The sequence below is a fragment of the Heterocephalus glaber genome, unplaced genomic scaffold, assembly GCF_053883595.1.
Source record: "Heterocephalus glaber isolate CG9 unplaced genomic scaffold, H.glaber_assembly_v1.0 deba00000331, whole genome shotgun sequence".
NCBI lineage: Eukaryota > Metazoa > Chordata > Mammalia > Rodentia > Bathyergidae > Heterocephalus > Heterocephalus glaber.
Window position 1 is genome coordinate 6,462,288 of NW_028258142.1, and position 20,032 is coordinate 6,482,319.

General features: G+C 36.5%; 1 protein-coding gene across 3 annotated transcripts in view; it reads left to right on the plus strand.

Annotated features, from left to right (window-relative positions):
- Fbxo15 (F-box protein 15) overlaps positions 1–20,032 on the plus strand; it is a 123,177-nt gene that overhangs the window by 36,827 nt on the left and 66,318 nt on the right. For all 3 annotated transcript variants that reach the window (XM_004861960.3, XM_087191273.1, XM_004861959.3), the window contains one exon: positions 16,073–16,197. In XM_004861960.3, coding sequence (XP_004862017.1) covers positions 16,073–16,197 — 125 coding nt within the window. The remainder of the gene's footprint in view (positions 1–16,072; positions 16,198–20,032) is intronic.

Consider the following 20,032-nt stretch of genomic DNA (forward strand, 5'->3'; position numbering starts at 1 on the left):
ATGAAAACATTAAGACGTAGGGCCTAGTGGTCTTTAGGCCATTAGAGGTATACTCATGAAGGGGATAGTAGGGCTCTGGTCTCTGCTTGCCTCTTTCACCTCCTAGCCATGAGGTAAGCAATCTTGCTTCATCACGTACTTCTGCCATGATGTGCGATATTGCCACAGGCCCAAGAGAATGGCGACAACCTATCATAGAATGATATCTCCCAAACTATGAGCCAAAATAAACATTTTCATTTTGTAAGTTGATTATCTCAGATAATCACTGTAGTGACAGAAAGCTAACACATCTTTCATTTCTTTTTCTTGTCTTATTGCATTAGTAATAGGCCTTCTGTACAGTGTTGCAAAACATCAGTGAAAAGTTGTTTTCTTGCTTATCCTGATTTTAGTGGGGAGCTTTGAGTTTCTCACTATAAAGTGTGATGTTAACTGTAGAATTTTTTTTAGATATTATCAGTTGAGGAAGTTCCCCTCTATTCCTAGTTTACTGAGAGTTTTTAATTATGAATAGGTATTAGAATTTATCAAATATTTTTCTAGACATTTTGATATGATTATGTAATTTCTTCTTTGGCCTGTTGATGTGATAGATTATATTAATTGGTTTTTCAAATGTTTAGCCAGCTTTGTATACTTGGGATAAATTCTACTTGGTTATAATGTATAATGCTATTTTTGCATTGTTATTTGCTGATATTTTGTTGAGGACTTTTATACCTGTATTCACCAGAAATACTACTCTGTATTTTTCTTTTCATACAATGTCATTAGTTTCAAAATTAGGAAAATTCTGATTTTAAATAATGAGTTAGGAAGTATTCCCTCTGCTTTTATCTTTTTAAAGCAATTATAGAGTTGGTATAATTTTTTTTCTCAAATGTTTAGAACATTAAACTTTATGAGTAAACCCATTTGTATCTGGTGCTTTGTTTCTGAAGCTTGCTAATTATTGATTAAATTTATTTAATGGATATAGATTCTGAATATAGTTCAGATTGTGTTTCTTGGGTAAATTTTGACAGATTATGTTTTTCAAGGAATTGATCCATTTCATCTAGATTGTGAAATTTATTCATGATATTCCTTTACTATTCTTTTAATGTCTATAGAGTCTGTATTGTTGATCTCCTTTTTCATTTCTGATATTAGTAATTTGTGTATTTTTTTTTTTGACTGGTTAGATGTTTATGGATTTATCTTTTCAAAGTATTAGTCTTTGGCATTATTGATTTCTCTATTGTTTTCACTGATTCCTATTCTAAATTTAATTACTTACATTCTTCTGCTGAATTTTGATATAATTTGATCTTCTTTTCCCAGTTTTCTAGGATGTGCAAGCTTAGATTGATTTCAGATTGTTGTTCTTTGTTTAATGTATGCATTCAGTACTATAAATTTCCATCTAAGCACTCCTTTCACTGCGTCCCACACATTTCAGTAAGTTATGTTTTCATTGCCATTTAGTTCAAACTATTTAAAAAAATTCTCTTGAGATTTCTTTTTTGACTTGTGTGTCATTTAGAAGTGTGTTGCTGGTTTTCCAGTTTCTTCAACTTTTTACTTATTAGGACAGGGTGGTGACTTCCAGGCTTCTTATAATGCTGAACTGAAGAGCAAAGACCAATTTGACATTTTACTCACTTGAGTTTGCATAAAGATACATTTTAAAACTAATGTTTTATATTATTATAAGATTTGAAAATTTAAAATATATAGAAGTTCATTAAAAAGCAAATAAAAATCACCCAAAGACAACTATTATCCATAATTTGGTCCTTTTTCAAAACGTAACTCTTATCTATAGACAATATTATGTGAACAAAATTCTGTTCTTTTTCTGCCTTAATGTTACATTGTGAGAATTTCTCAGTGTCACTAAATACTCAGACTATTTGACTTTTTTGAGCCAGGTTTGGTGGCACACACCTCTAATCCCAGGACTCCGGGAAGCTAAGGCAGGAGTATTGCAAGATTGAGCCCCACCTGGGCAACATCGTGATTTAGAGAGCCCCTGTTTCAAAAAATAATAATAAAATGAAAAGGTGGGGCTGTAGCTTGCTATAACAGCCATGTATTCATTCCCCAGTACTGCCCCTCCCCCAAAAATTGGTTTTCAAAAGTTGTATGATATTCCATTGTTTAGTTTTACCCTTATTTATTGACCCATTCTCCTAGTGCTGGAAATTCAGGATTCTATTTTTCAGGTTATAGTACTATTACCATGAACAATATTTGGAAAAATATCTGATGATTTGAGAGGTGAAAATGATATCAGATTGTTTTAAATTTGCATATGTCAGTCATTGCTTGTTGCTTGTCACTTGCTGCTTGCTGCCTTCTGCCTGTCTTTCTTTGCCATGGACTGTTTCTCTTCTGTGATGCCCCTCTGTCATGCCACTCTGCCTTGGAGCCAGCCAACTATGAACTGAAACCTCTATAAACTGTGAGCAAAATAAACCTTTCCTCCTTTAACTTGTGGGTGTTGGGTAGTTTGTCTCAGCAATGAGAAAATTAACTGAGATAAAATTTGGTACCAGAGAAATGGGATCTTTGCTATGACTACATTACCATGTGGCTCAGGAGCCTTTGGAACTGTCTTGTGGGAAGACTTGAAAGTTTTGCAGATGCCAGCTGAAAAAGTAACCCTGGAATGCCTTAAGCTTCACTTGATATAAGATTCTTGTCAGAGCTCAGAAGACCAGAATGCTGATAGAAAATGCTGCTGGTAAAGATCAGGCTCAGGAGGGCCTGAGATGTAGCTCAGCAGTGCCGGACCTGCCTGCCAAGTGCAAGCTCCTGAGTTTGATTCTTGGTACTGAAAAAAATAGAATAGAATAGAATAGAATAGAATAGAATAGAATAAAATAAAATGAGCAGGCTCAGAGGGTTTCTGCTGGGAAGAAGGACTACATTGGCTATTAGGGTCTAGACAATGTGTTATGCCTTAGTAGAAAATTTGTCTGCATTTTGTTCATTTCCAGAGATTTTGCCTGGGACTGAGATTAAGTGTGGTGGACTAATTAATTTGTCAGGAGAAATTTCAAGGCAGACTAATGTTGAGGCAGTGGCATGGCTACAGTCGGGGGCTTTTAGCCAGACCTATGTTGGGAAACAAGAGGAAAGAATAATGTAAAACACTGTGATTTGGCCAGAAAGGAAGTTCCAGTAAAGCTGTGGACTGGAAAGATAGAGCAGAAGAGATCTTGATTGCTGAGAAGGAATAGGACTATAGAAAAGATGGCCTGAGAGCATCACAAGAAACAGCAGGACACCACCTTTCAGCATCAAAATTACAAAAGTGGAAGACTTTACTTTGAGAAGAGAGCCCCAGAGCATCACATTCCAGAATGGCACCAGCCTAGGGAAGTTTTTCTTCTGTATTTGGTTCCTAGCCAATCGACCCTGACAGACAAAAGAGGAGGAAACCTGGCTATTGTTTCAGCTGGTGGCAGACCTTGGCATCATCCACGAGGTGCTGTTTTCAGACACATACAATGGAAGAGTTGTGGGATTAGGAAAGCTAACACTAAGGTTTCAGAAAAAGGCCTGGGAGTCCAGGCAGTGTGTCCTTGAGAGGGCAGTGTGTGAAGCTGAGTGTGAAGCCAAAGGTGCAGTAGAGTTAGAGAAGCCAAAAATGTGGATCGTCTGAGGAAAACTGCAAGGAGAGAGCAGAGCCAGCCCCAGAGAGAAGCCAAGAAGGCTACAACCACTGGCAGTGCCATAGAGGAGGAGCCACCTCAACTGTTTGGAGTTCACATCTTGCCACAGACTGTCTCAGATACTGGGCATGGAACTACAGGACTTAAAGTTTGCCCTGCTGGATTTTGGACTTGCTTTGGTCCCATTCCTTTGTATTCCCCTATTTGTACCTTTTGGAATGGTAATATTTATCTTGTGACATTGTATCTTGAAAGTGTTTAACTTTATTTTCATTTTTCCAGGGGCTTGAAGCTAAGAGTTTGCCTCAAATTTCAGGAGACTTTGAACTGAGACTTTTCAACAATGCTGAAATTGTTAGGAGTATGGCAACTCTTGGAGGTGGACTAAATGCCTTTTGCATAAAGGATGTGCAGGTGTCTTTGAGGGGCCAGGGGCAGAATGTTATGGCTTGTGTCTAGATGTCCCCCTCAAAGCCTCTTATAATGGGTGGGGCTTTGTCAGAGATGGCTGGATCTAGATTGTGTGATGCTGGGATTAAGGGTGTATGATTATTAAATTAGTCCACTGATTTGTTCAGTATAATTCTAGGAGTGAGTGCTACCCACCCTATGGGGTGGGGTGGATAGCCTAGATAGACTATAAAAGGGACAGAAAGAAGTTGCTATTATTGCTTGTCACTTGTCAGTGTATTTGCTGCCTTCTGCCTGCCCTGCTTTGCCATGAACTGTTTCTCCTCTGTAATGCCCCCCTCCCATGCCACCCTACCTTAGAACCAGCCAACTGTGGACTGAAACCTCTACAAACTATAAGCCAAATAAATCTTTCCTCTTTAAAAAAAATTTGTGTATGTCTTTGAATGTTAATAAAATCATTAACTATAATGGAAGTTTATAGCTACTACTCTGGCGATTATATTGCAAGCTAAGGTGTATCTTATATGATCCAACTTCATTACCATTTATTACTTGTGTGATCTTGAGCAATTACCATAGTGTCCTTGCTTGAACAATGACAATAACATTAAAACCTACCTTTTCTAAGGCATTGCAAGAATTAAAATGAGGTAATAAGGTATACTTTAGATATGCTTGGCCTATGTTGTTGTTATTTTTATATTTTTCTTCTAACTGAATATTCACTTGTTTATATTTGATTTCATTGTTTTAAACATCTACAAGATTTATATGATTTTTTAATATTTGTTGCAAATATTTTCTCCATTTTGTCTTTTGCCCAATAATTCCATTTTGAATATATTGTTTTGAATGGCACAAAGGTTTTTAATTGTATATGAATGGTTCTCATATGCTTTTTTTCCCCCCAGATTTTTATGTAAGAAAGACCTACTCTCTAAGATCAGGTGAATATTCACCTGTATTTCCTTCAGATTAAATATATCTCTTCATTTTTTAAACTTATGGTTCTTTTTTGATTAGCATAACAAAACACACAGCCTGCAGATCTCCATACCCTTCCCTCTTAGGAGGATTGTTCCTCTCTGTTGAAAATCAGTGTACAATCTTCTTGTGTTCCCACATACAAGATGATGCTTCAAATTTTGTTTGTGCATTTTGTTCTGAAAATGTGTATCTCCTACCCTAATATAAAATGTCTTACTGATGAACTTTTATCAATGATTTCGTGATTATTTTTATTTATTTATGCATAGATGTATTTAATACTCATTTGGCCAGATTATAAAATATCTTATTTGGATTTTGATCAGATTCATATTAAATTTGTACATTAATTTCTAAGAATATACTGTAGTTTTAGTGAGGTTTTGGTCTGTCTTTCAATCTATTTATGTTTTCCTTTACTACCCTTATAAGCAAATGTTCTTTATGTAGATCATTTCTCAATTCACTAATCATTTTGTGTGGCTATTGTGAATAAATTCTTTTGGATTATGTTTTCATTTTCTGATTGTTAGATTTGATCTAAACCTACATAGTCGTTGCTATGTGTTTTCCACTGAATACTGACTAAAGAGTAGATATTCAGGGATTACTCTATAAGACATCATAGAAAATGCTGAGGGGAGTATTAAAAAGTTATAGGCCTTAATAACTGCTTTATTTGTGCCAAAGATGGGCTCATTGAACTCTTCATCAGTAGAACCTGAAAAGCCTGTCTTTAGAAAATCCTTCTTGTAAAGGTTTAATTGTTTGATTCAGATACTTTCTGCATTTATCATGTTATCTTCTTTTTATTCTGGTGATTCTAAAAATAGATGACTTTTTTGCCAGTTCTGTACCTCATATTAATTGCTTCCTATGTTTCTAGGTCAGGTTGTACTCTGTTATCATTTATTATAACATGTAAGGCTTAGAAATAGTATTGTCTTTTCTGGATAATGATTACCTAGAAAAATTAGAACAGATAATTCATTATGGCATATTCATGAGTAGCTTTTAGTACATTTTTCCTATTTTGTACATCTGGTGATTTGTTATGAAAATAAGCATTGCAAATTACTGTTAGCACAGTGGGAGAACCTAGATCTTCATATATATCATGTCAGGGCTCATCAGGACTAAACAGTGCTTTGTGCATGAGCAGGGCAAGCTACATGATTTATGGGGCCCAGGGCAAAAGAAAAATGTGGGGATCTGTGCTATGAAATTATTATTTTTTTGCTATGAAATTATTAATAATGTCAAAATGGTGATAGTAGAGCCTTACACCAATAGGGGAACCTGACATGACCCAGGGTGCGACACAGCTTGTGAGGAGGAGAGGAGCCTCAAGGTTCTGACAGCCTCAGTGGTAGAACATTTTAGCATCTCTTGCATACCTGGGCTCTGGCTTCTGCTTGAGATTTAACCTCAGATTTTGATTTGCTTTTCTCTCTGATGATTTGAATTTTTCTAACTATTCAAAAGGAAAGATGTAAATTCTTTATTTTTTTCAGAAAATTGTTTGAATAAGATATTATTGATATTTATAAGTAGATATTTAGTAAGATCTTTAGTAAGGCAATTGTGGAAATAGAATCTATTAAAACAAATAATTTGGGGAAGATAAGTGTAATAAGCTTAAATAATGGATTTTCTGTTTTCTCCAGCTGTGAATTTAGTTGATGTTAGGACTTTTGATCTCCAGGATACTGAGCTTAGAGCCTCTTCTCAGATCATAAACTTGTTAACATCCATGATGCCACCTGCCTTATTCATAATGAGCTGTTTGGGTTTCTTCTCATTTGGTTCTTTGGTTTATTTTTGACTTCATTTTTTCTGGATACCCACCCTGGATGAGATCCTTAGTCATCTCACACTCGGTGTGGCACTAAGAGGCCCTTTCCTTGTTTCTCTGTGCCTTCCTTCTATTGATCTAAAACCCTGGTCTACTTGTTGTTGTTTTAACTGCATGCTTAGCCATTTCTGAGGGAGAATCATAAAGCCATGTCCATTGTGACTGTCAGACTTCAACTAATCCTTTCTTGTCTCCCAGATATTTTAATCAACTCTTGTTTATTCCCCTTTATATTTTATATGAAGGCTTTTAAAAATACCGTCACGGCCTCTTCTCCTGTACTCCTTATTCTTATCTGAATATGCTGAAAAGTTGTCACCTTATTGTACTTCCTGATCTTTCTCTGCATCACATCTTCACTGTATCACAAGCTTCTTGTATTCTTGGGGTTTTTTTTTCTATTTTAGAGAAAAAAATGCCCCACTTCTCTCAAAAATGAATTTTTCAATTTGTGTTCCTAAATATATCTGCTCCTGCCTGCTTTGGGACCTTTATTTAGCCATTTGTCTCTTATCTGTCTCATCGTTCAAATCTGTTTTTCCATCAACTCTTTTACTTAAAAATATATCCATGGTTTCTGTGTCAAAAATTATTTTAGAAGAAAAAAAACCCCACTTCTGTATCAGACAATTTTTTTAAAAATTAAAAGTTATAGAAAACCCAACCTAATTCGGACTGGCTTAAGGAAAAAGGGTTTATGTTATTGAAAAATTCAGAGATAGATTTTATTTCAAGTACAGTTTGATGCAGGGGCTCATTCAATGCCTGTCATGGGACTGGATTTGTCTAGACAGCCCTTCTCTTTTTCTCTCCCATCCTGATTCTTCTTGGCATATTTTATTCTTGGTTATCGTTCCTCTTAGCTCTTCTTAGCCCTAGATCTCATGTTCCATGTCTAAGGTTCCCTTTTCTAAGATCTCTCCATCTCCTCCCAAGAGTCTTATTGTATTTCCTTATTCTAGTTGGGTCATAAACTTATCCCTAAATTAGTCATGTAGCCAGGTGAAGAGGATTTCAATATTTGGGCCTAGCTTCTAGCATCTGAAGCACATGACCTGATATGGGTGTGTTGCTTACAGGAATATTGGAATATATTTAACAAGAGGGGTAAGAGAGCCAAAATCAAATGTATACATGCTTTTTTCTTTAGCTTCTATGAAAGGAGTAGTCTAGAAACAATAAATAATACTCAAATGGACTGGACTGATATAAAATTGGTCCAGAGGTCTGGAAAATAATAGAACTGTGATGAAAATACTGGTCTAACCCCTTAAATGCAGCAATAGAAAAGCTACTTGCAAATTTTATTGAATTAACAGACAGTGAATTTTTAGAGTCTAAGCATATAGTTTATTCTCCTTAAACTCAAGCTAATTAATTATCACCAATATCAGGATCAATACCATCAGTATATGTGGCCCATTAGGTTCTAGTTAATAGGAAAGATGTAGAGATTCCATGACTTAAAAGATCTTAGGAAATTTTATTGAAGTTGTCATATCCACAAACCATGGAAACCTGAACTGGGGAGAGAAACTGTCTTAAAGATTTGAAAATTCTATTTTCTAATCTTCAACCAATATATCTCCTTTCATTTCATTTTTGTAACCTATAATAAAAGGAACTAGAAGAGAGTATTCTCATACTTATGTCCACAGAATTTACCTCTTTTAACATTTCTTAATCCATAACTGAACTTAACCACTTAGGGATTTGGAAAATGACAGTGGTATCTAGAAATAATTATCTGAGAAAAAACATGGATGCCTTGGGGAGATTTATTTTAGATACACAATAGGAAATGGAGGAATACTAAAGATTTTCTCTCCTTAAGAATTAGTGGCAATTCTATATAATCGTTTAGAGTCTAATAATTATGCCATCTTGTTATTAATTACTGCTTTGTAGCCTCAGGTCCCTGTGGCCTAATCAATGCTGGTTAATACTTTATGACAAGGATTTGAGTTTAGGTTTCCCTACCTCTTTATCTAAGACCTACACATACACATGAGATTTGTGTACTGTTGTCTATTCTGTTTAATTGTGCATTACTAAGTTTTTCTCTTAGATGGTGTTATAGGTCTGATCTCATTCAGTTTTTCCTGGGTTTGTTTCTTTAATCTTGTTTGATTCCTCCCTCAGTCAGTTTTAATCTCTTTTAACCGCCCCCGCCAACCCTTTTCTCTTTCTGTTTGCTTTAGGAGAATCTGTCAATCAACCAGTCAATCTTTTCTCCTCACATTCTTCACTTCCCTTCTTTTCTGTGTTCTGTTTTTTATGAGGCAGAGATGAACTCTAATCATAGCTGAGAAATGAAAAATGTTATTAGTAATGACATTAATATGCCACAAAAGACATTTATTTCTAAAAATTGTGGGTTTTTTTTTTTTTTAGGAAACATCTAACATGCAGGAACCATTGAATATAATGAAATATAAAGTGTATGCAATAGAGATTTAACAAAAGAAGAGACTACTGTACATTGAAGGGTGCTTTCATCCAAAGGGGTAAATGTTAATGTTTTGAAGGACTAAAGTCTCTGAGGGAATAGGGGTGAAGAGGAAGATGTGAGGACAGAGATTTGGTGCATCATGGGATTACAGTTGGATAGGGAAACTCCCTAGTATAATGAGCAGAAGAGCCTTTGGAGGAAGCTTGGTAGAGCTATTAATAATGAATAATTGTTATTTTTCTGTAACTTTTGATACAATTTTGATATAATTTCTAAATTAGAAAAAATGCAAGAATAACACAAGTCTCTATAATTTTTTCTGATTTTTTTCAACATAGAGTCATTTAACTTCTAGAATTTAATATAAATGGAATTACACAGTTTATACTCTCTCATTTCTGGATTTTTTCACAGTATTCTGTGTCTGAATTCTTTTGCTCAGCAGCATATCTCTGAGATTCATCCATACAGTTGCAAATATTAATAGTTCATTCCCACTTATTGATGAGTAGTATACCATTGAATGAATATGCTATTATAATTTGTTAATCTATTTCCCAAAGATTGATAAAAAATTTGGCTTATTTTTGTTTGGGACTCCTATGAATAAAGCTGCTATAGAATTCTTGTGAAAGTCTTTTGTCGACATGTTTTTGTATCTCTTGGCTAAAAGTCTAGGGCTGAAATTGTTGAATAATAGGGTAGACTTTTGTGTAAGAAATTGTTGAACTTTTTTTTTTAACAGTGGTTATACATTTTGCCATTTCCACTAGTAATATTGATCTTCTTTTTGAAATGTCTATCCTTTTACCTTTTAAAAAAATGAATTATCCTTTTATTACTGAATTGTAGGAATGCTTTATATAGTCTGTATATCAGTCCTTTGTTCGAGAATTTTTGGGCAAATATTCATTCCCAGTGTTAGTTTCTTAATGATATCATATGGTGATCATAAGTTTCTTACTTGATGGAATTATCAGCTTTTGATTTTATGGTTATTATTTTCTTTCTTGTTTTAAAAAGTTTTCCTACTCGGGTTACAAATTACTGTTTCTTCTAGAAGTTTTATGGCTTTAACTGTTTTTTTTTAAGAGTAGGAAAAATTTATTGAGAGAAAGAAAGCTTCTAAGAGAGATAGAAGGGGGACTGGAAAGTGGGTTGCCTGCCCACCCCACTTTTCAAAGATGTTTTATACAGCAAAGCCATATGATGAGGTGGGTAGAAAGTGGGACAAAACTATAAGACCCAATGGAAATTTACAAGGTGGGCTTGAGGTGGGACAAAACCATGACCAACCAATAAGATGACAAGTACAGTCACCCAGGTAATATTGATTAAATGGGGATCAAATGGGGGAGCAAGTCACATAGCAGGTGTACAAGGATTTTCAGTAAGGGTGGGTCAGGGATACTTCCCTCAAAGGCTGGGTTAAGACTGTGTTCCCCCTACCCAGGTGATTGTATAGAAAATCAACTGCTATTCATCCTCCATAGGTGTGGTAATTTCCTTTTACAATTCTGGCCTTCAGTGAGTCTGTCTTCACTGTCCTCCATGTTGCCTCCTAGTGGGCTGGCCCTGTCTAACTGCCTACACGATATCTAATTAACTTACCTGTCTGCAATATTCCCCCCTCTGAAGAAGTACCCCTAACTGCTGTGAGGGGGCAAGGGTGAAGACCAGTCTGGCTACTTCTGGCTGAAGAGGGTCATAGTTGTGATCAGCAGTCAGAGTTACTCTATAGAGGGTCTACCTAAAGGCCCTCGTTAGGCGCCAGGCATTGTCATCTTGGTAGCCGTATAGCTTTGGGTCTGGAGGAGACAAAGCCAGTTAAGAATACATGGGTATGGCTTTAACTTTTATAGAATTTTTTTTTTTTTTAGTACCGGGGATCAAACTTGGGATCTTGTGGTTGCAAATCAGGTGGCGGAACCACTGAGCTAAATCCCCAGCTAACTTTTACTATTAGATCTGTGACCCATTCTTAATTAATTTTGTATAGAGTACAATGGAAGGGTGGAAAAGTTTTCCCCCTATGTTATTCAGTTGTTTTTGCATCATTTGTGAAAAGACTGTTTTCTGGTTGGATTATTTTGATGTCTGTCAAAAATCGATTGCATGTAAAAAGCGTGAATCTATTTGTATACTCATCTGTTCTGCTGATGTAACTTTATAAGCACATTTTCTTGATTGCTGTAGCTCTATAGTAAGTATTGAGGTCAACTTTTTTCTTTTCAAAATTGTTTGCATTATGTTAGGTCTTGTCTTTATTTCTACATGAATTGTAGATTAATTTTGTCCATTTTTATTTACTTACAATTTTTAATTATGAGCTATTAAAATGCCTTCTGCAAATACGATTGTGATTGTACTAAATTTATAGATAGATTTGGGTAAATGGACATCTTAATGATAGAGTCTTTTAATACAGTACATCATTGTGATCTTTCTCTATTTTCTACGACAGTGGCCTTGGCTTTTTAGCATATTATCATTGAAATAATGCACATAAGGTACATCGGCATGTTTAGCCTGAAAAATACCGTAAGCTATCCTGTAATGCTAAAATTAACAATTAATTCAGTTAGTCCTCACAAAGTCTTAGAAGGTCCTTTCTGTTTGTATTCTTATTGTACTCAGCTCAAAACTTGAACATGGTTACATGGGTAGTAAATGGGTGAGCAGGGTTTGGAATGGGGTCTTTATGATTCTAGGGTTGATGCTCGTATGTGCATTGATGCTGGAAGCTAAGATGATGAACTTCAAATTATATTTTACCATATTTTGACGATAGTCTTTTTGTTAGTCAGCTGTCAGTGTGACAAAAAATCTGATATAAACAACTTATAGGAGGAAAGGTTTGTTTTGGCTCACAGTTTCAGAAGTTCCTACCCATGGTCAGCTGGCTCCATTGCTTCTGTGTCTGAGGTGCAGTTGAACATCATAGTGGAGAAAACATGGGTGGATAGAGCTGCTCACTTCATGGCAGCTGGAGAAGCAGAGAGAAAAAAGGGAAAGAGCCAGAGAGGAAGGAGCTGGGGACAAGGTATATACCCTTCAAAGGAATCCCCCCAGTGACCTACTTTCCCCAACTGGGCCCCACCTCCTAGTAGCTTATTCAACTATGAATTCATCAATGGATCAATTCAGTGGCAACCTTATGATCCAGTCATCTCTCTAGGCCCCACTTCTGAATATTGCTGTATTGGGATTGAGCCCTCAACATTATTAGTCTTTGGGGGACATTTCATATTTAAACCAGTATAATGTTATGTACTGGAAGGTTAAGATTAGAATCTCCAACAACAGAATTTATTCTGACTGGTTTAAGGAGCACAGGACTGTAGTAATAGATAAACTGGCTTAGAATATTCCCAGGAGACCAGATTCTCCATTTTTTTTTTATGAGTAATCTTCCCTGTGTGGCTTCTCTCTTGAAAATGTCATCATTGTAACACCAATAGTGTACACCAGGACTCTGTCCTTGTCTGCTCCATTGCATGAAGCTTCTCTGCATTGCATTTATCAGATGGTTTTTCCTGCTCCCTGCTGACTTCTGGCTCGAGGTTGCAGGCACATGTATGTCTCATCGAAGGAATCCAGGTCACTTACGGCATTGGTTAGAAGGAGGATTGGGAATGAGAGCTAGGGATCATGGGACTCACTGATTGAGAAATTGCCAAAAGCTTTGGGAGCCATAAATGATTCCCCAGTACACCTTGTTTGCTAATTTGTTGGTAGGTTCTCTACTAGCAATAACATGAAAGCAAAGCTTCCTCAGAATTTGAATAAACATTGTGAGTTCTTAGGTAGTATGAAAGTGTGGTAGAAAAATAGGATGAATGTTGAAAAAATTATTACATTAAAAGACACATTGCCATTAATCCTCCTTAAAATACTCCCCCTCTCTTTGCACACACTCATCCTGTTCTTGCCACTTTCTGGATCAGTTCTGGAAGTCCATTTCTGTGTCTTTAATTGCACTGTCATGGCTGCCGTGTTGTCCTGAATTGATTGAAAATATTTACTTTTCATTATCATTTTTATTTTGGGGAAGAACCAGAAGTCACATGATGCCAGGTCCAGTGAATAAGATAGATGAGGACACACTAATATTTTAAGAAGCTGTCTGTTGAATGGTACTCAGTAGTAGCGTTCACTGTATTTTTGATTATACATTGTGGAGACACTCACAAAAGAGGACTTTCAGAACTGCTTCAGAAAGTGGCAAGAATCATGGGATAAGTGTGTTGAAGTAAGTATTTGGAGGGGGATTAATGGCAATGTATCTTTTACTGCAATAAATTAAAAACATTTAAATATACACCATATATTTTGATCTTCCTCTGTATAAACTAATGGGTATATTGCCCCCTTTTATGTGTGTTTTAATCTTTTATAGCAGACTCTTGACACAAAACAGGTATTGAATCATGCTTTTGCCATTTGGTAGGATGTTGGGCAAGTCACTATTAACCTTTCTGTTTTCTCACCTATGAATTCAGAAAACTATAAAACTTAATTACTACCATGATTTTAAAATCTTGTAAAGTATTCTTTTAAGCTACTATATATAATGTGCTTAAGCTTATGGCAGATGTACAGTAAGTACTGTGGATTGTCACATGTATATACACACTTTATCAACATGATTGCAGATCATTTAAATGTGAACAGAGCTGAACCTTTTCTGTCTTACAGATGTAAATAGGTACCAACAGCCTGCTGAAAGAGTCAGATCTATTAAGGCATTGCAGCTTTATAATTTTTCTGAAATGGCATAATATATGGTAATAACAAAATAACAACAGGCTTTGCCTCCTATAAGAATATCATGTTTATCAGCTCAGACAATTGCTATTGAGATGTTATTGGCTGTTGTATTTGGGATCCATTTTCCACAGTGTCCTGAGGATGAGCCACATGGAAAATGGATCCCCAGTTTTCTGTTCTACACTGCCAGATATCAGTCCCTAGGTTCACCTTTGTTGAGCCACTGAAGGTCTCTCTGGATTTTGCACATGGCAGTGCTGTAGTACGTAGCAGAGCAGAGTCACATCTGGTCCATTCATAATGTCATTACTCTATCTCCAGTGAGGGCTTATATTTCAGACTTTGTCGCTGCTTCTGTCCAGCCCTGCTGAGGTGACAGTACAACTGCCTGGGAAAGAACAGTATCATTTGGCATTCATTCCTACACCTAGGGAAAATGGACTTCACAGTTCTTGTTAATTACTCAACAGCCCAAAAGAAAATGTGTACTGCCTCCATCCTTGGGACAAAAGTAAGACTCTGAGAAGCTGACAGCATGGCCATCTAGGCTGAGTAGCTCCTGCAGGGCTCAGAGTGCCTACCTTTGGTGGAATTTCTCACTTAGAGCACATTATTGTGTCACAGTGGAAGACCCTGGGGAAGCATCAGTTTTAACCTTTTGGGTACACAAATTGGAGAATACTGTACAGTATTTCTGAAACAAGGCTTTAGCTCCTGTGAAATAACCAAACCTAGGAATACAGAACATTTGTTCTGAGTTTTTCTCATCTACTTTGCTCTGTATTGTGCATCTTACCTCTATTCAAAAGTCTGACTGTGAAGAAACTTTGCATGTAAGTGAAGATTTAATTTTATTATTATGTTTCACAATCACTTTTCATGTGCATTACATGGGGACTGGGGAGTGCTGCAGGTTCTCCCCCATCACAAGAGGCTTTGGAAAGCAGAACATATGTGTTGCTTGGTGGTGAAGGCCCATCAGTGGTAGTAATGTTGGTGATATCCAGCTTTGAGCAAGTTAGAGAAAGGGAAGGCTTGGCCTCATGCTTCGGTAAGCATGTGTGAAGACTTTTACTCATTTATTAGTATGCATAAAGATGTGTATTTTATGTACTGAAGCAGCTCCTTCCCTTATTTGCTTCGGCTTACTTGCTCTCCATTCTCTCCTTTTGGGAGCAGTGCTATTATGGATCCCTCTCATTTATTTACTTTATATGCCATCTCGACATCTCATTTCTTAAGCTCTGTATTTCTAGTTTTCTATTTCCATTGTTGACCAATGTGCTATAGTTTGACCAAATGCTATAGTTTGGATCTGGAATGTTCCTAGGGCCTCTGTGTTAAAGCCTTGGCCCTCAGTTTGGCACTATTGGAAGATGGTAGAAACCTTTAAGAGATAGGGCTTAGTGAAAGATCTTCAGGTTATTGGAGGCATGTCCTTAAAGGGGATTGTGAAACAATACTGTCTGTTTCCCAGCTGCCTTGTGGTAAGCAGCTTGATCTACTACATGCTCCCTGCCATGATATGCTATCTCACCATAGACCCAAAAGTAATGGGGTCAAGCACCCATGGACTTTCTATGTTGATCACTTCAGGTATTTGATACAGTACTGAGAAGCAGGCTAATGTATCAAGTGAGAAAAGTCTTCTTACAAACTTTGCATTAGTAATGGTATGTACCCAGGCTCACCCCAGCCATCTTTTCCTGACTAGCCTTTGGTGTCCCTTTCCCAGATTACACATTCATTTTTCTGTCTCTGGGGCAAAGATACATTGTTCTGGCCTCAGGACAATCTGTGCTGATGTCCTCTGTTGAATGTAGAACTTAGCAGTATGAGGTATCCTTTGTAGAGTGGCCAGCCTAAAAATTCTTGATTTGCTGTCCTGCATTGGAATATAGTAATTAAAACTACCTTAAATCCTTTCAGAATGCATTGAAGATGGATATGTGAAGCTTACTGTGATACATTTTAGAAATAGCAGAGAACACCTTCCTCTTATTGGAAAAGTTGGCCTTGCTTGGAGAACTAATATTTTTGATGCCATTATAGAGGTAAAAAAGTTACTTTAGTTTTTCAAGTAATTTGCTTCTGTATAAAAAATGTTTGTTGTTATAAATATATATACAATGCTTCCTTTAAAGTGTTGGATTAATTATCCTGGTTGTATATTTGTACACGTTATTATAGACATTGACCATCACTTGATTTCTTCATCAATGTTTATAGAGTACTTGTTGTTTTTCATGGAGGGTGGTGGACTGCAGCAGAGTTTTTTAAAAAAATTTATTTTATTGGTGCATTTTAGGTATACAATATAATGACATTCATCATTGGAAATTTGCACCTTTACACAACCTCTCCTGGTTCTTATTTTTTGCCCCTTCCCCTGCCCTCCCTTCCACCCCTCCATCCCTCCCTATTTACAAAGACTTTGTTTCCTTTTTTTCATTTTCTCATATTAATTCCATTCCCTTCTTTCCTTTCCTGTACCCCTCCCACTTCCCCTTCCCCTTTGCCTCTTTTCTTCCTAATTCACATTATCTATTATACCTTTTAGTCCTTATTTACACTTTCAGTTTCTCACACTAAAACTATTTGGTATTTACACATGTGTCCTATTTATTTCACTTAAGAGTATCGCCTCAATGTGCATCCATTTAGCTATAAATGTCTCTAATTTTTCATGTTTTATGGCTGAGTAGTACTCCATTTTATTAAAAAACCCCACATTTTTAAAAATCCAGTCTCCAGTTGATGGGCATTTGGGCTGTTTCCAAGTTTTAGCAATTACAAACTGTGCTACTATGAACACGGGTGCACATATATCACTGTGGTATGATTCTTTTAATTCTTTGGGGAAGATACCCAGCAGGGGAATAGCTTGGTCAAATGGGACTTCCAGTCCTAGTTCTTTGAGGTATCTCCATACTGATTTCCACAGTGGCTGTACCAGTCTACACTACCATCAGCAGTGGAGCAGTGTTCCTCTTTCCCCACAGCCCTGCCAGCATTTGTTATTGGTTGATTTCATGATAAGCAGCCATTCTTTCTGGGGTGAGGTGGAATCTCAGCATTGTTTTCATTTGCATCTCTTGAAATGACCAGTGATGTTGAACATTTTTTCATATGTTTATTTGCTATTTCTACTTCTTTGTCTGAGAAGTGTCTGTTCATTTCAGATGCCCGTTTTTGGATTGGGTCTTTAAATTTGGGAGGTCTGATTTTTTAAAGTTCTTTATAGATTCTAGATAGTAGACCTTTGTCTGAGGGACAGCTGGTGAAAATTTTTTCCCGCATTGTGGGTTGTCTCTTCACACTGTTGGTGGCTTCTCTTGCTGTGCAGAAGCTTTTTAGTAAGAAGAGGTCCCCTTGTTGATTGTGCTAGTTCATGGACAACTGAGGTTTTGTTCATAAAATCTTTTCCTACACCATTGTCTTCAAGAGTTCTTTCTAAACTCTCTTCCAGCCGGTTTAGTGTTTCTGTTTTAATATTTAGATCTTTAATCCATTTCGATTTTAGTTTAGTGCATGGTGAGAGATATGGGTCTAGTTTTAGTCTTTGGCACATTGAAACCTAATTTTTCCAGTAGCATTTATTAAAGAGGCTGTCTTTCCTCCAGTGAGGGTGTTTGGCTTCTTTGTCAAAGATGAGGAGGCTGAGTGTGTCTGGAGTTGTTTCTGCATCTTCTAATCTGTTCCATTGGTCCTCAGGTCTATTTCTTTTGGCAGTACCATGCTGTTTTTATCACAGTAGCTTTGTAGTATAGTTTCAAGTTGGGGTTTGTGATACCCCCTGCCATGTCTCTGTTACCTAGAATTGCTTTTGCTATTCTGGGTCTCTTCTTGTTCCAAATGAAGTTTTGGATTGCTTTCTCAACGTCTGTGAAGTATGCTGCTGGAATTTCAATTGGGATTGCATTGAATCTATATAGCAGATTTGGAAGTATGGCCATTTTCACTATGTTGATTCTTCCTACCCAGGAGCAAGGGATATCTTTCCATTTTCTGATATCATCTTCAATCTCTCTTTTCTTCTATAGTTTTCAGAGAAGAAGTCTTTGATTTCTGTTGTTAGGTTGATTCCTAGGTATTTCCGTTTCTTGGATGCTATTGTGAAAGGAATTGTTTTTCCTGTTTCTGTCTCAGTGAGTCTGTTATTCGTGTAGAGGAACGCTATTGATTTTTGTGTGTTGACCTTGTATCCAGTACTTTACTGAATTTGGTTATTAAGTCTAGAAGACTTTTGGTGGAGTTCTTGGGGTCTTCTATATAGAGTATCATGTCATCTGCAAATAATGACAATTTGACTTCTTCATCTCCTATCTTTGTTCCTTTTCTTTCTTTATGTTGTCTAATTGCTATGGCTAATATTTCTGAAACTATATTGAACAGGAGTGGTGATAGTGGACATCCTTGTCTTGTTCCTGATTTTAGTGTGAAAGATGTCAATATATGACCAGTTAGTATGATATTGGCTGTTGGTGTTTCATAGATGGCTTTTATCAGTTTGAGGTAGAGACCATCTATTCCAGTTTTTTGTAGGGTTTTTATCATAAATGCGTGTTGGATTTTGTTGAATGCTTTTTCTGCATCTATTGAGATGATCATATGGTTTTTGTCCTTGGCTCTATTGATATAGTGTATTACATTGATTGATTTGCATATATTGAACCATCCCTTCATCCCTGGGATGAATCCCACTTGGTCAGGGTATATGATCTTCTTGATGGTCTTCTGCATTCTATGTGCCAGTATCTTAGAAAGGATTTTTGCATCTATGTTCATTAGGGAGATTGGCCTGTAGTTCTCTTTTTTGGTTGGGTCTTTCTCTGCTTTGGGGATCAAGGTAATGCTTGCTTCCAGGAATGAATTTGGGAGTATTGCTTCCCTTTTGATTTCACTCAAGAGTTTAAACAGTAGTGGCAGTAGTTCCTCTCTCAATGTCTTGTAGAATTCAGCAGTGAAGCTATCAGTACCCAGGCTTTTCTTAGTTGGTAAGTTTTTAATTATGTTTTCAATTTCATTGATTGATATTGGGTTCTTTAGAATTTTTAGGTCTCCTTCATTCAACTTTGGTAATTCATACATATCTGGGAATCTGTCCATTTCTTCTGTGTTTTCCATCTTATTGGTGTATAGGTTCTTGAAATAAGTATTGATGGTCCTCTGGATTTCAGCTGGGTCCATTTTAATTTCATCCTTTTCATTCCTAACTGCTTGGATTTGGGCCTTTTCTTTCCTTTTTCTGATAAGTTTTGCTAAGGGTTTGTCAATTTTGTTTATTTTTTCGAAGAACCAACTCTTGACTTCATTGATTTTTTTGTATTGTTCTCTTAGTCTCCATTGCATTGATTTCTGCTCTGATGTTTATAATTTCCTCCCTGCAGCAGAGTTTTTGAACTGCACTGGCTACACCTTCCACTCCCTCCCACCCTGTCTGTTTTATGGAGAGGAGGGAGCTAAAAGTTGGACCTGGAAAGTAGGAGTTACTCAAAACATTTTCATCATGCTACACCAGTGTATTTTTTTTGTATATCCTTTTATTGGTACATTTTAGTTGTACAATATAATGACATTTATCATTGTAGATATGCACCTTTACATAATCTCCTGGTTCTTATTTTTTCCCCCTTCCCCATCCTCCCTTCAACCCCTCCATCCCTCCCTATTTACAAAGACTTTGTTTCCTTTTTTTCATTTTCTCATGTTAATTCCATTCCCTTCTTTCCTTTCCCCTACCCTCCCACTTTCCCTTCCTGTTTGCCCCTTTTCTTCCTATTTCACATTATCTCTTTTACCTTTTAGTCCTTATTTACACTTTAAGTTTGTCACACTAGCGAAACTATTCATTATTTACACATGTAGACCAGTGTATTTTATTTTATT